General features: G+C 33.8%; 1 protein-coding gene across 1 annotated transcript; it reads left to right on the forward strand.

Annotated features, from left to right (window-relative positions):
* Nucleotides 1–3074: 3074 nt before the first annotated feature.
* LOC111428825 (fibroleukin-like) lies at nt 3075–13342 on the forward strand. Its single transcript, XM_023064529.2, has 6 exons — nt 3075–3445; nt 3502–3606; nt 7194–7552; nt 7758–8149; nt 12382–12615; nt 12984–13342. The coding sequence occupies exons 1-6, from the start codon at nt 3323–3325 to the stop codon at nt 13205–13207; spliced, it is 1437 nt and encodes a 478-aa protein (XP_022920297.2). The 5' UTR covers nt 3075–3322; the 3' UTR covers nt 13208–13342.
* Nucleotides 13343–15899: the final 2557 nt, after the last annotated feature.

The following is a 15899-nucleotide window of genomic DNA, read 5'->3' on the forward strand; positions in this document are numbered from 1 at the left end:
TTTTGAGGTATATGGCTGAAGGGAACTTATTTGGCTTGAAATATATATTTTTCTTCGGCTCTTATAAGAGCGGCATTTTCAGGCACCCATTGTAATCTAATCGGTCTACAAAACCGTATAGATGATGGTGTGGGATTCTTCCACAATACAATATTATTATCATTGTCTTCCAATCGTAATGGGACTAGGAAGACACAAATAGCGAATCATCTTTTCCTCTGCATTTGTGATGAACTTTTGTTTATAAGTCGAATGACATCCGCTACCATCAAACCCCCACTTACAATGTAACATAGAATTTACATTTACATTTGGATAATTATCCAAACATATAAAATTTTTTTTTTTAATATCATTTAATAAAACTGGTTTGAAGTGTTTCTGAAGAAGGTTGCAACATGACATCCGAAACGTCAAACCTTTTCTTAAAAGACGCACGGCAAAGCCCGAAAGTTTCTAGTTGTAGGTCTAGTTTTAGTTCTAATTTTAGTTCAATTAACCCCGGCCGTGAAAGCCTTCGTACTTATAAAAATAGTAGATATTTCAAGCGTTTCAGTTTTTTGCCGCACTGTATCTAACAACCACTTCCGGTTGTTAGATATGCCTGAAACTTTAAGTCTGGTATTCTATTATTGTTATGCGAGTTTACACCAAATATACGAGATTTATCATTTAAGAAAAAGAAGATAAGCATTTTATATGAAAGCGGTCAAATAACACACTCAGTCACTGATCATCTTTGATCGCTAATATCTTGGTAAGGAGCAAGTTAAAGCAAGATGTGGCAATCATGTTATATAGAGCACATCTTAAAGAATAAGAATATTCTAGCGACAAAAGTTCTTCTTGCGTCTTCTGCGAGATATATATGTTAAAACATTTGGTTGTAACTTCAAGTAGGTGTTAATTAGATTTGAAAGAAGTGCTTATTGTGGACCACTGTGTGGCGGTTGTATGTATCAATATACTAATACATACTATTGAGAGCAAAATATTTGGTGAATGAAAAAATAATTGTTCTTTAGTGTCCTCAATCCTATCCTGAATTAGCGTGTCATTTCGAGTTGCTAACGGGATTGAAGAAACAAATCTCCTGCAAAGTATTTGCATGGGATCGAAACGCTGTGGAAGAGAAGCTTATTGTTGGTTTTCAGGCTGCGAGAGACAAATTGTTAAAGCATTATCGTAAAACTAATTAAATTTATACTGCAGTTTTAATTCTCGATTCACGGCATAAGATAGAAGTTTTTGATATGACAAGTTTTTGATGTACCAAGATGGAGCCAAGAATTCAAAGAGACTTCGATTCAGAAATTTGAAGATGTATACAAAGCCTATTTCCATCAATCAGAACGCCAACGTTCGAAAGTAACGGCATTGGAGGAACGAGAAGATTCTAGAGCGGAAAAGTCGGATTTTGTAATTGATTTTGATGTTTTGTATGCAGTAAATCCCTCGCTCTCTTCAGTACTTTCATGCAATTTTACCGTCATTGTAGCATTCTTGTAGATGTTATAAATAAGTTTGGTATATCGATAATCGACTCTGCATTCTTGAAGTGCTTGTAAATCTGCCATCAACTCAATTTAAATTAAATTTTATAAATACCTCTAAATATCCATCTTGGGTATTTATACCCCCAGGTATATATCCAGGAAATTTACCCTTGAAAATAAATACCCGGGTATTTAACAACACTGGCGGTATCCATAATGATTTTTCATAACAAAAACAAAAGGTGGGGTTGTAGCAATTAACAAACCCATGTAGGTAAAGTCCTTGAAGTCTTTTCCAAAATCGGGTAAGTATACCATAATGTTCTGATATTTCGGCAATCCGTCGATTTCAACTCTCTCAATTTGATGTTATGTTAGATATTACTTTAATCTAATTTGCACTTTAATCAGCATTAAGTACAAATACATGTTGTTCATGTTCATTTGAAAACTTCTCACTACAATTTCTGGAAATTTATGAAAAAAATTTGTGAAACACGTAAAGAATTATCGAAGTGTTATCGAAGGGGACAACTTGTTATGCAAAAGTTGACTCACCTACTTTAACCCTCAACCCTCGGGAGCTATCCCCCTTAAAAATCTTAAATGGAGGTATTTTGAGTAATACCTCATTTTAAAAGTCTTTTGAAACACTATATTTTTTCTCGTTTAGTTTTTCTTCGGATTTATGCCAAAATTACCCAACATTTCCACATTTATTACGGATTATGTTGTACATTTGCAACAGATTCAGTCTGAATAAATTAGTCAATAAGATTTAAAACATATCTATGTGATAAGTTCTTGTTCATCGACCACATTGATTTTGAGCTCCATAAATTAACTCAATTTCAATCATTCATTGCAAACAACAAATAACAATTTGTACTAATTATACTTAATTTATATTAAGCAACAGATAATGTAATTCCAAACAAGAACTACCGAAACATAACCTGAAATAATCCACTTTTTATGCTGTTTGTTTTTGTTTATGCCATTATTTTGTGCCTGTTTACTCAAATTGGATCAAAGAACGCAAAGTCAGTATAAGAATGTAACTAAACATGCATTTTTATTTCCTAAATAACTACAAACAGGATACCAAATATTCATAAGTTTCCAAATAAACAATCTGTGTCAATGTTTAAGTCCACATTTTGAGTATGTAGATCTTTAAGATTGTTCAGCAATTTTTGTACCATCCTCATAATTTTCAGAAGTATTAGAATTGTCGTTTTATTATTTTTGTTGTTATATTTAGGTTTACTAAGCTCATCAAAATTTTATAACAATTATTGGATTTTTAATAATTTCGTTTTAATAAAGATAAATAAAACATTGTATTACTTAATAATCAACAATTTCATTTGAATAAACGTGATTATAAATTCTTAATCCTAAATCATCTTCAACACAACCGTTTAACAGCAATAAATAAACTATACACATAATAATATGCGTTAATGCCATCGAAACCTCCATAAATAATAGTCTAAATATAGTTTCATTAACGTAACGTTCCTTTCAGATTACTACTGAAGTAATTATAGCGTATGCTCTTTACAACTACTTTACATTTTCACGACGGTAAGTCTCCTCGAGTTTTCTCTTCTTCCCATCACGTTTCATACAACTACTATCAATAGTGCAAGGCTATCGTCCGTCCTGAATATTTACTTGACTCCGTTTTCTTGTATATTTTACTGTCAATAAGATTTTTTTCATTGTTGTCCTTGTTCCGAAACATCTGGATTCATTCATACTACAACCTATCGCCTTTCTGTGTTGAAACTCAAGTCGGGCCAAGATCAGTTCGTGACAAGATGTTACGGTTCGGCGCGGTCCTTCTGGTCAATGCGTGTTTAATGATAGTTGGTGCGGTTGAAAATTTTAATGATAACGTACCGAAACCGAATCAAGAAGAATTATTACGACCCAAAAGGGGGGTAAGTGTGATTTTTATTTTATTTTATTCTTTCCTAGTTTGCGGTTTATTTTTTAGATTAATCCTAATCAAAATTTCACAACAACCCGAAGATCAATACCCGACGGTCTTTTTACCATTCCAACTCGAACTCCAAGTTATTATACCACTATTAAACCTGGTGTAAGTATTTTTTGAATTTTTCATAAACAAAATTTTTCGTATTTAACTCATTTAATAATGCCATAATTCATTCAATTATTATTCTTGCTTATAAATATTTCATTGAAGGGCGCAGCTTTATGAGTTCATTGTTATTGTAATGCTAATAAAGGCTATTGAATTACAATGATTCTCTTAAATCTCAAACCAGTTATATTTTTTTGCATTACGTTCAATGTTAATATATAACTTTATAAGCGGTAATAAGTTATGGTTAGATCAATAAGATTAAGATGTTTAGAACGTTGTATTTGTTATGATAATTAATCTAGCCCTGAATAAAAACTAAAACTCGAGCATAATTTGCATTAGAACTAACACTAGACATAGACATTCTAGTTTAGCCGTCTTAAGAGATATACGGCTAAACCCGAATGTTTCTAGTTCCAGATTATGCGTTTGAGGACGCACGGCAAGACTCGAAACTTTGTAGTGCTAGGTCTAGTAATAGATCTTGTTTTAGTTCAATTAAAAATATACAACAATCTAGCGCTGAATAACAATTAAACTAGAACTACCGTCCTGGATGTATATGTTACGGTTAGAGTAATAAATGCAGTTAGTATTAATAATTACCGGTTAGTATTAATAATAAGTACAACAATTAGTCAATGTGATAAATCTCCATATATTAATCAGTTTTACCGGATATTATTAATACTTTCTCAACGTGGTTGGTTAAAGTAATAAAACACTATAGTTTTGTATATCAAACATGTTTTTATTAAAAAAACTTATTAAAGAATAAATTCTTAGTAAAAAAAGACAATGCTGAAGTACTTTATAAAGTTAAACCAAGTCTTTAAAGATAAGTTAATTCTCATATAATTTATAATTATTTATTATTGCACGATCGAGTTTGAACCCAAATTTGAACCCTTACAAGCACACTCTCTAAGAGTAATGTCAGTTTCTGGTACTTCGTTAATCGAAATAAATTTTTCTTTACAGATAGTAAATTCATTCCTTGAATACAGTTGATTTAAAGTACCGTATTTTGTACCTAGCTTATAAAAACTGTCCTTTTCAACAGAAATAATAACAGCTATTATATTTCGGCTATCTGCTGTGGCTCGATCAATTTCTGGTACCTAACGCTTTGGCCTATTTCGGCAACTGGAAATTTTGCATTAGAAAGTTTCAATATTTTGCCAGCTTGCTTCTCTAAGGACTGTTTAGCGAAACTTCGAGCTTCCAGAATTTTTTGTGAAACTGTATTGGTTGTCGTATTACCAACAAATTGTGGGTCTTTACTTTGGCTTACAATGATTGTGAGACCTGCAAATCTCTGAATGTACGGTCAGTACTTTCATTGCTACATTGCTCTAAGTCAGTAGCAACATCTTCACTTTGATGTTCAGGATGATTATCATATTGCTGTTTTAAAATTAACTCAACATCTTCTTCACGTGTTATTTTTGACAATGTATCAAAAGTTGGCAAGAATGTTTTCAAACCCACTTTAGCTTTACAACCAAACATAGCTTCATAAGGACTTTGGTTTATTCCGGAGTGGTGGGCTCTGTTCTTCATGAACTGTATACATTTTAATCCTTTCGACCATTTTGTAGTTTTGTTTGTCTCCAACCATGTAGATAACATCTTCTCAATATCCTGATTAGCTCTTTCAATAGAACCTTGTGATTGACTGTGCCGCGGCTTTCCGTGCACAATTTTTGGTTCATTCCACATGTGACACAACTCTTCAATTACCTTATTTGCGACTTCTCGCCCATTATCAGTATGTAATATACAAGGAGCTCCAAATATTGTGAACACATCTAACCAGTGGTAAGCAACTTCTTCGGCGCGCTTGGTTTTTAGTGCTCTAAGCTGTAAAAATGTTGTCAGGTGGTCTTGATATACCATAATGAACTTAAACTCGCCATCTGCTTGAGATTGCATGTCGATGAGGTCAACTTGGCATCTCGAATTAAATTCGTTGCTTTTAATGGGCTTAACAACTAACCCTTTTTTTTAGATACTCATTTTTTTTGACACGGTTCACACATATTTAAATAAACGACGACTATTTCTATAGTGATATTCTTGTACTTGCTTTTCAGTTCTTTCATCATTCGATTTCGCCCTCCGTGACCGATAGAAATATGGGTTTCGTGAATATTATCAAAAATTTCTTCTAAATAGGTGTAGTAAATTATTTGATCCTTTTCATTTTTCACCGGTACTATAAGTTTTTGTACATTTCCAATCTCTACCGTATCATACCTTGATAATCTTCGGGTGATTTGTGAGAAATCTTATTCTTAGATGCTTTCACTTTGGTCAGAAACGAAAAATACTCATCTCGCGAAAACAACTGGTGATTTTTCCCTTTCTTCATTTTAATTTTATAAATTTCTTGGTTAAATCTTGTTTTCATAACCTCCAAATCTCCCATTTTAAGATAGGGCATACAAAACCAAACTAAACTGCAATATAATCACTATAAAACATAGAGTATACAAAATATAACAAAACTACGATAAAATTACCATGAAAACGTAAGATCACTCGATCGCTCTCTTAACCCCTCACTGTGTTCGTGTTTTGCACGTAAAAGACAAGTCACTGCGTGTTTACGATTAACTCTTTTAAAATTTACCGCAGCTATGTATAAATTATTTATAATAACCGGTCAATGTGATAAATTTGTTACTTTAACCCTGCATGTTAGTTAGTATTAATAATCAACGGTACTTATTAATAGTTTTCAATTAATCACAGTAATCGTAACATATACATCGTATAGAACTCGGGGAATCACCCGAGTAGGATTTTATCTATAAGCGCTAACATTTATAGTTAAACATATCGGAAGTCGGTTCTAACGAAGTCTGTTATATCGAGGTTTTATTGTAATATGTTAATTATTGGTCGTCTTTTTTAATTGATTTATTTAAAAGGTATTCTAACCAACTCCGTTTGCATAACAAATTGTTTAAGGATTCGTAAATCAATTAAACACACGATAGACACGCAGCGATAAGATCTTATAATTCAACGTTGCGGTAAGGACAAGAGTCGGATTGCCGTTAGAAAACGAATGAGCGGTACTTCACTTAATGAGGATGTTGTTTTTCTGTTTTTGCTTACTTGAAGAACGTTTAAAATGCATTAGATAGCGTTGTTCGTCCTTATATATCATTGGGGTACGTTGAATTTCGGAAGTTTCCCATATTTCACTAATAGCCTCTGGAAACCTCCAGTACCTAGTAACGGAAATTCCGCAACTAGCTCTTAGGAAAATTTATGGAACCTGTACTGTGTGCCGTTGCTCCCTCTTGTTGCACGCTATTACTACAATCTGAATTCCAGAAGAAGCGATATTCGACCGTCCGAGCTCGCGTAATGGGTTTTTGCGCGATAGAAACAACAACGGTCGCCGTTCGATTGGAGTTATGTACATGGAAAATTTAATTAGAATATCTCGGAATTCTCATCAGTATTTTCCATTTTGCTCGGTTTCAAACCATGATTAATATTAAACTATTACCAATAAAAGCAATATTAAATTGTTATTCTTTTTATTATATTTTATATTTTAGTATTATCCCCCATCGTCTACAAATGATAACGATTCGAATGTATCATCTCGTTTAAATCGTTTAGAAACTGAATTTGAGGAAAAAGTTACGAAATTCCGTCATGAATTGCACCATAGAAATCGTCGAATTGAAGTGGAGAATGCAGCGACTAAATCCGACGTTGAACGTCTTAAAATGGAATTGAAAAATATGAAAGATCAACAGAGATACGATAGAAATGTTATTGACAATAGCGCTTTTGAAAATCGTATCGAAGACTTGAAAACGTTGGTTAAGGTTGTACTTAGCAATATGAGAATTTTGAATGCGGATGTTAACAGTATTAAGAAGAATTTTAGTGACTTGGCCACGCAAACAGAGTATGTAAATAATTTTTAATTTATCTTATTAAGTACGGTAGTTAATTTAAAAATGAAATGTGCTGAGAAATAAAACACTAAGAGACGTACTAAATGTTAATGTTCTCATAAAAAATAATGTCCTATAAAAACGAAAAGGTTATGCTAATTAGATATTTTAATATAGATTGAAGGTTTCATTCTTATTTAATTAAGTTTCTTTTAGATTAATGGCTCAATCAAATACTGAACTTCTTACTAAACAATTCTTTAATCAAGGATTATTGGAATTACATCAAAAACATTACGGAGGTCATTCGCTTGCATCTTATCAAAATAGTCCAAAAACAACGTCAGAAAATGTTTTCCCACAAAATTGCAAACAATTAAAAGATGAAAATAAATCTTCCGGGATCTATAGGATCAAACCGGAAAGTGCTCCTACTCCATTCATGGTCTTTTGTGACATGGAATCAAGAGATGGTGGTTGGACTGTTATCCAAAATAGATTTGATGGTTCACAAGAATTTTTTAAAAATTGGCACGAATATAAACATGGATTTGGTAATTTAGGAGGCGAATTTTGGTTAGGACTTAATAACATTTATTATTTAACAGGTAAGATATAATTTTGTCTTTAGCAACATTTATAATGTTATATTTTAATTCTGCCAAGTTATATCGATATTTTCATTATTTTGAATTATTGTGAACGATTCTATATTAATCTTGATCGTCTTTTCTACCACCTGTTTTCTTATGTTGTTTTGCTTGTTATTTTTGTCGTTAATAGATTGTGGTTAGTTACAATTTGCAGATGTTAGCACTTTGACATCCAGAATTCTATTTGGGTGTATATTTCTGTTGGTGACAATGCAAGATAGAAATATAAATATATTGATATTAGGAGACTGGAATGCTTATATAGTACAGAACAGAGAATAGGGATATGGAACATAAGTATACATGGAAGACAGACAAAGAACCATATGAAGTAGAGAACTTAGTACCAACATAAACTACTAATAGCTGACACAGATATCCAAACGCCAAAAAAAGGATAAGAGTTAAAAATCATTTGATAAATCTTTTAGTAAACGTTCCTCCTATTCTTCCATAACTTATTAAATTTATGAAAATTAAGAAATAATGAATTAAATCAACATATTTATTTAATATATTTATTTATGAAAAGAATTTATGAATTAGATCAAAATTCATTTGTCACTATAATTTTAAGCGGTGCAACCAGCATCTGCTGGCCAATCACAAACTTCCAAAGCTGGGTTGAAATGTAAACCAGGTGGGCAATCCAGCGGTTAGCATGTCTTAACATAACGGGTGCAATGAGATCCTGTCCGACGGCTGCTTTGGAAGCCCTACTTGGTCTCACACCGCTCCACATATATATACAAAAGGAGGCAGCCTTAAGTGCCTTATCACTGAAAACAGTTTCTTCACTCAAGTTGATGCAGGGTAATCTCAGAGGACACCTCGAGATCCTCAAAGACCCATGTCTAAATCACCTGATTGAAATTAAAACGGACCTTATACCGACGGAATACAATTTCAACCAACCGTATAAGGTCATATTTAGTAGCAGGGATGATTGGGCGAAAGGAGGGCCTCAACTAAAAAGAGGAGCCCTAGCCTGGTACACCGATGCTTCAAAGACAGTAAGATCTGGAGTAGGCATGGGCATCAGTGGACCAAACAGCCACATCAAATTGCCCCTCAGCTCGGACTTAACAATTTTCCAAGCAGAAGTTCTTGCTATAAACTTCTGCACCGCTTTGAACCTACAGAAGGGACAAAAAGGTGCATCCATAAACATTTTCACAGACAGTCGGGCCGCCTTAAAGGCAATTCAGGCCTACACGTGTGGCTCCGCACTGATCAGAGAGTGCACCAACAACCTGAAAGAACTCGCTAGGGGCAATGATGTTACCTTATGGTGGGTTCCAGGTCACAGCAACATTGAGGGCAATGAGAAGGCCGACAAGCTGGCCAAAGAGGCAGCAAACACGCCCTTCATTGGACCCCAACCTGGATGTGGACTACAAAAAAGCCACCTAAAACAAATAATCAATAACTGGGAGGCTTCAAAGATAGCCTTACGCTGGAAAGAACTTCCAGGTCACAGACAAGCGAAGAGTATGATAACTCCGTCGCAAAACAAAACCAAAGAGGTTTTATGCCTCAGCAAAGGGGATCTAAGAACGCTCTCAGGCTACCTAACCGGCCATGTGCCCCTAAAATACCACCTCTTCCACATTGGACAAGCTGAGGATCAAACTTGTCGACTATGCAACGACGAGTCAGAAACTGCTGAACATATACTGTGCAATTGCGTCGCCAGAGGACGTCTAAGGCACAACGTCTTCGGTAAAACTACCCTGTTACCTACCGACATAAAGGTTCAAGACCTTAGGACAATACTAAGGTTCATTAAGGACCTACATTTGCCCTAAACCATTGGAGGGCTAAAGTTACAATAGATCTTATAGGTCGCGGTAACGAGAGGGGCCGCCCTCCTCAGCCCGGCAGCAATAATAATAATAATAATAAAACCAGGTGGGCATTGCATAAGGCCCGGATTATCACATTTATAGAACATTGAACAATCATCCACATGTGGAAAGAATTTAACTACAAATATACAATATTGTTAGAAATTCAGTGTTAATTTTAGAAAAATAAACTTACCAGCTACTGCATAGGCAATTAATGCCAAGAAAAGCAAAGAAAGAGTTACAGCTACAATTGTTATTATTTAATTAGAATCTTCATAAATTACAAAAATATAAATCATTATATAAAATCTTACCCTTCATTGTTGGTGTACGTTGCGATTAACTAATATGAAGTTAAAATTGTTCGTTTGCGTTTTATATTGCTTTTAATCACCTTGAACGTCTAATTAATAATAATGATTGTATCAATCTAAGATCATTTAAAACGGTACGGTTTTTTTGGGGCTATCGGATTAACAGTAGATAAAGTGTTGAGAGCACTTTTATAAATGTATTGTTAGGTAAATAAGATACCAACAAGTTCACAATTTTTGTTTCTTATCTCTTAACACGGTTATGTTATGAAATTGACAGCACTTGATGTATTAATGAAACCATCCAATGTAAACTGTGTACACCTATGCAAAGTTAGCCTTTAATTAGATAGGATTTTACATGTACAGTATTTTAATTTGATAACTTTCGATTTCCATAAAAACGCTAAATATTCCCAAAGTACATGAAAATAACACAAAAATGACCTTATTCAGGTGATCATATCTCATAAGCGACGTACTCGATTATCAAGATCGACTTCATTCGATTCGCCACAGTTGAGGATGTACTTAGAATGTACAGTATCATTCAGCTCGCTGTTTATACACTTATGGACGCTTGAAAGTTTTGGTATAAAAGTTGTGGAAAATTTTATTCTTAATAATATTGCTCTTTTACACTTTTACCCTCAGCTGCATAAATATTGTGAAAAGGCCGAAATTAGATGAAATCGTGGTTTTACATCTTGTTGTTGGTAGAGCACGAGATTTGGAATGTTTTAGAAAAAAAGTGTTAGTATAAAAGTTGTAGCAACTTTATTCTTAACAATATTACATAAACATAGACCGGGGTCAAACACACAAAAGAGCAGAAAAGAATAGAGAAATTTTTCCCAGTTACAGGAAAAAAAAATTATAACATTACAATATTTAAATTTAAATTAACTAAATGAAAAAGATATAGCTATAAGCAAAAATACAAACTAATACAACCACATACACTAATCGTAATCATAACTACTAACAATCTACTGCATGCCGAAATGATATTTTATTTGATTATTTAAAGTTTCGATAAAATTTTCGATGTTACAATTTTTATCGATAATTTTCAAAATTCGCTATAAAATTAATTTCTTGAAAGATCCTTGTGGAAATATCGCCAATTATTAATTAAAGTATCCTCTTTTTAATGCAAAAAGCCGTTTTAAAAAATCACTTTCAGTTCTTGAGAAATAAATTTTTGAAATGTTCGAATATTTTTCGGAATTTTTCAATTTTCGCAGATTAAGTTTTAAAAATTCGTATAAAATCAATTTCTTGGAATATGAGTATGAAAATTTCCCAAAGTGTTAATAAAAGTGTCCTCTTTCCAATGAACCAACCCGTTTTGAAAAATAACTTTTAGTTTTTGAGATAACAATATTTGAAGTTTTGATAAAATTTTCGACGTTGCAATTTTCATCGATATCTTTCAAAATTCGCTATAAAATTAATTTTTTGAAGGATCCTTGTGGAAATATCGCCAATTATTAATTAAAGTACGTCTTTTTGGAATTGCTTCGTTAGTTAAATCAGCATCAAAAAAGTTCATTTTGTATCTTGAATCCAAATAAGTTGACATATCTAATCAGCTTTCTTATTAATTTCATTTTTATTCAAATATTGCAATAATGTGGCAATGTAGGGTTCACTTCAGAAATGTACCAGAAATTATAATCATAATGGCCGGATAGATATGCCGGATAACCGGATATCCGGCCGAAGGGGATGCCGAATATCCGGTATCCGGCGAAATCACTATCCATTCCATCATTAATTTCAATCAAATGGTAATTTTTGTGTTATTTTCATATACTTTCTCAATCTTTCACGTTTCATTGGAATCGACCATTTACACATTCGTCTTGGTCAAGAATTAAGCTTTCGAATGAGATATTGTTCATCAAAATTGGTTGGGAGGTTCTCTTGTTATAATCAAAACACTATGCATGTTAAATCCTATCTAATTGGGGGGCAAACTTCACATTGGTACTTTGCACAACTTTATTTTATGTTTCAGGGAACGAGGTTAACGAATTGTTAATCGAGTTAGAGGATTTCGACGGGGTGTCGGCATACGCTCGATACACCGCTTTTAGTCTTGGTTCCGAACTCGAAGGCTACGCCTTGAAAGTCCTCGGAGGATACAGTGGTAATGCCGGGAATTCACTAATATACCATGCTGGGAATAAATTTAGCACCAAGGATATAGATAACGATGTATGGCCAGAAGGAAGTTGCGCATTATCTCATGGTAAAAAAATTTTAATTTTAATTTTTTTTGTTCACTTAATATAGTTTCATTTTAAACATGCGTAATAAAACAAAGTTTCGTTGATTCAGTCGTTACAAAGGTAAAACAAATTACCCCGCAATGTTGTCGACGACAAATCATCGACCTGATCCGACCGTGGACCGTTGTTGTGACCACGCAAAATGACAAATTAAACGCAAACAGTGCAGCGCAACTGGCGAACTCTAATTAGGGCCGAAACGGCTAGAATTATTTTCATCGGCAGTTGCTGTTTGCGGTTTGCCGTCGAGTGCGCGTTCGTACCCCGTTTAATACGGTTTATAGTGTTGCAGGGGCAGTATGGAAAATGTAAAATTCGCATTTTGCAGGTGGCGGCTGGTGGTACCGCAGCTGCGACACCACCAACTTGAACGGACGCTACTTGAATGGGAGACTTCCCGAACAGTTTATTTATCAGGGCGTGTACTGGGGCGACTTCGGTGGACCGCTTTATAGTCTCCGGAAAACTAGGATTCTAGTCAGAACGAGGGATGAAAACAGTCCTCCTATGTTTGATATTAATATCACAAACACTACCTTTGAAAATTATTAAATGTTTTATTAAAGTTATAATCTTATGTTCTTAATTAAACATTTTAAATTAATATTAATTTTATATGCTGTTTCTCACTCATATTTGTTTATTGTATACTTGTAATGTAAATTTAGTAAAATTCTGTTAATTCGATTTATTTGTTTCTTTGTAACAACCAATCTGTTGTTTAATCAGAATTACGTGACTATTATGATCAAAATAGTACCGCTTATAGTCATAATTTCTTTGCACCACGTGGTAAAGTACTTTTAAGCAGCATTAAACCAACATCCAATTACCTACGATCATAAAGCTGGGAGGGAACTATAAAACTTTGCAATTGAAGTTTTTTCCAGTCATTCTCCAGACTGTCCCTTAATAAAGTTTATTGCGAGAATTTATGATGCCGTCGTCGTAGTCGTCGTAAGAGACAGCTTGCAGCAGTGGCAAAGAAACGAAATCGATACGCGTTTTGCGGTGGTATTCGAAAGCGTCGTCTGGAATATTAACGCGATCGGGAAACAAACAACGGATTTTTATTTTTATTTAGTGAGGTGTAAGAACGCGCTGAGCTTATTGTCAGACGTAATTTATTGCTGGTAAAGTTTTCGCAGAGACTTTTCACGGCGGCACGCTTCCCGACGGACGTCCGCGAAAACTTGTCATCATGAATAAAGTATGAGATCAGGTGCTGCACCTATGAGAGGAATCAAAAAACGACGACCAAAACATCGCGAATTTATAGTGCAACAGCTGTAGGTATCTTTCAAACACGCACGCGGAAACGCTGGCCCGCGCTGGCATTTCAAAAATTGCCATCATATTTTACAGGGATACTTGAGAAAATATTTTTCAACATATACCGCCTCCACGTCTGGACTGAACAAACTGACGAATATCGGACGATCAATAGTAATAACTTATCGACAAAGTAATGCGTCATGTTTATTAAAAGTAATGAATTAAAACGAAGTATACATTTTTATTCCTTAAACATATTTGATATAAATAAAATCTTGACAAATACAAAAGCTTTCAGCAACTTTACGAATTCTTCGACCTACTAGCCATCAATCTTTTCATTTCTGACAGCTGTTATAGCCCTCTTCTATATATATAAATATATATATAAGTATATTTTTCATGTGGCAATGACAAATCCCGCGCCATATATCCAGTAACTCATGTTATTGCATTTTCACGCTTCGGTTTGCCAACGTCAAGTTGCGCATTTTGGTCCGGATAACCTGTTCAAGCTTGCAAGAACGCGTGCACTCCCGCTGCAAGACCTTTTGCACCCGAAGAACGGCTGCTATTTGCCACCCCAAGCCGGTTTAATATTCGTGTGCCAACTCGGTATTCTAGTAGGGTCCCGTTTCGAACAGTATAAATTTACTTGGAACCGTACTATGGGGATAGTGGAGGCGAGTTATTTCTTAATATGGGTACCAACTTTTAGCAAAATGTGGTTTATTTAACTCTGCAATACTGATGGGGAGTTTTAATAAACGAATTCCTGTTGTCACCTGTACTTCCTTAAGTTTACTCTGCCATTACTTAGAGTATATTTTATATAAAATGCTTTTTAAAATGCCATTTTGGTTCATTATTGTAAGGCAATTCAAAACATTTTAAAATTAATAGTCTATACGCTTTCCTCGTGATATGGGGTGTGTGTTCAGATGATCATAAATTATGAAATATTGATTGGACAATAATAAAAAATCAAAACACTGATGCGCAAATCAGTTATACAAAGTTTCACCAAATAATTACATCGTGTTATCAGTCTGCTTTCCGAGAAATAACAATAAAAAAGAAAACATATAGTACATGTTTCAACACTGAAATGAATTCAGATGATCTAAGAAAGATGAAAAACACTTTAGATGCTATTTACACGATAGCTGAAGTAACTAAAGAAAAGAAATACAAAAAATTGTATCAAATAAGAAAACGTGAGTTTAGAACACTGATAGATAATACAAAAAAAGAAGCTTATGGACAATTGCTGCCTGGAATATAGTAAAGCAGGAAACTGGAAAAACAGGGTGCAAGAAAGAAAATAATTCTCTTCTGGGTGCAAATGACCTAAATCAATATTTAGTAAACAGTTGTAAATCTCAAACTATCAATATGGAAATAAAAGATCCTATTGGGCTTGAGCAAATTGAAGAACAAGAAGGAATGCAACTAGAAGAAATTGGAGAAGAAGAAGTGGAAAAGATAATGAAAAACTTGAATAAGACAAATACACAAAACTAATTCAGAATATAAAACCAACAATAACAGAAGTATTATGTATATTATTAAACAAATGCTTGAGTGGGATCTTTTCCAAATGAATTAAAGTATGTGATGTGATAATTAGTATGTTAAAGTCATTCCTATTCAAAAACCAGGGATCCAAATGATAAAAGTAAATATAGACCGATATCAGTAGTACCAATAATGTCTAAAGTCTTTGAAACTATAATAAAGAACAGAATCATGAAACATATAACGGAAAGAAATTAATAACAAAATATCAACACGGGTACCAATAGAAAAAATCAACAATGACAGCACTTTTTACTGTAATTCAGAACAAAATAGCTGCTTTTGATATGCAACGTTACACGTAAATAGCCTTCTGTGATATGAGCAAGGCTTTTGATTCTGTAGACCATAATATTCTCTTGAAGAAAATAGAAAAATTAGGTATAAAAGA

The sequence above is a fragment of the Onthophagus taurus genome, chromosome 2, assembly GCF_036711975.1.
Source record: "Onthophagus taurus isolate NC chromosome 2, IU_Otau_3.0, whole genome shotgun sequence".
NCBI classification, from domain to species: domain Eukaryota; kingdom Metazoa; phylum Arthropoda; class Insecta; order Coleoptera; family Scarabaeidae; genus Onthophagus; species Onthophagus taurus.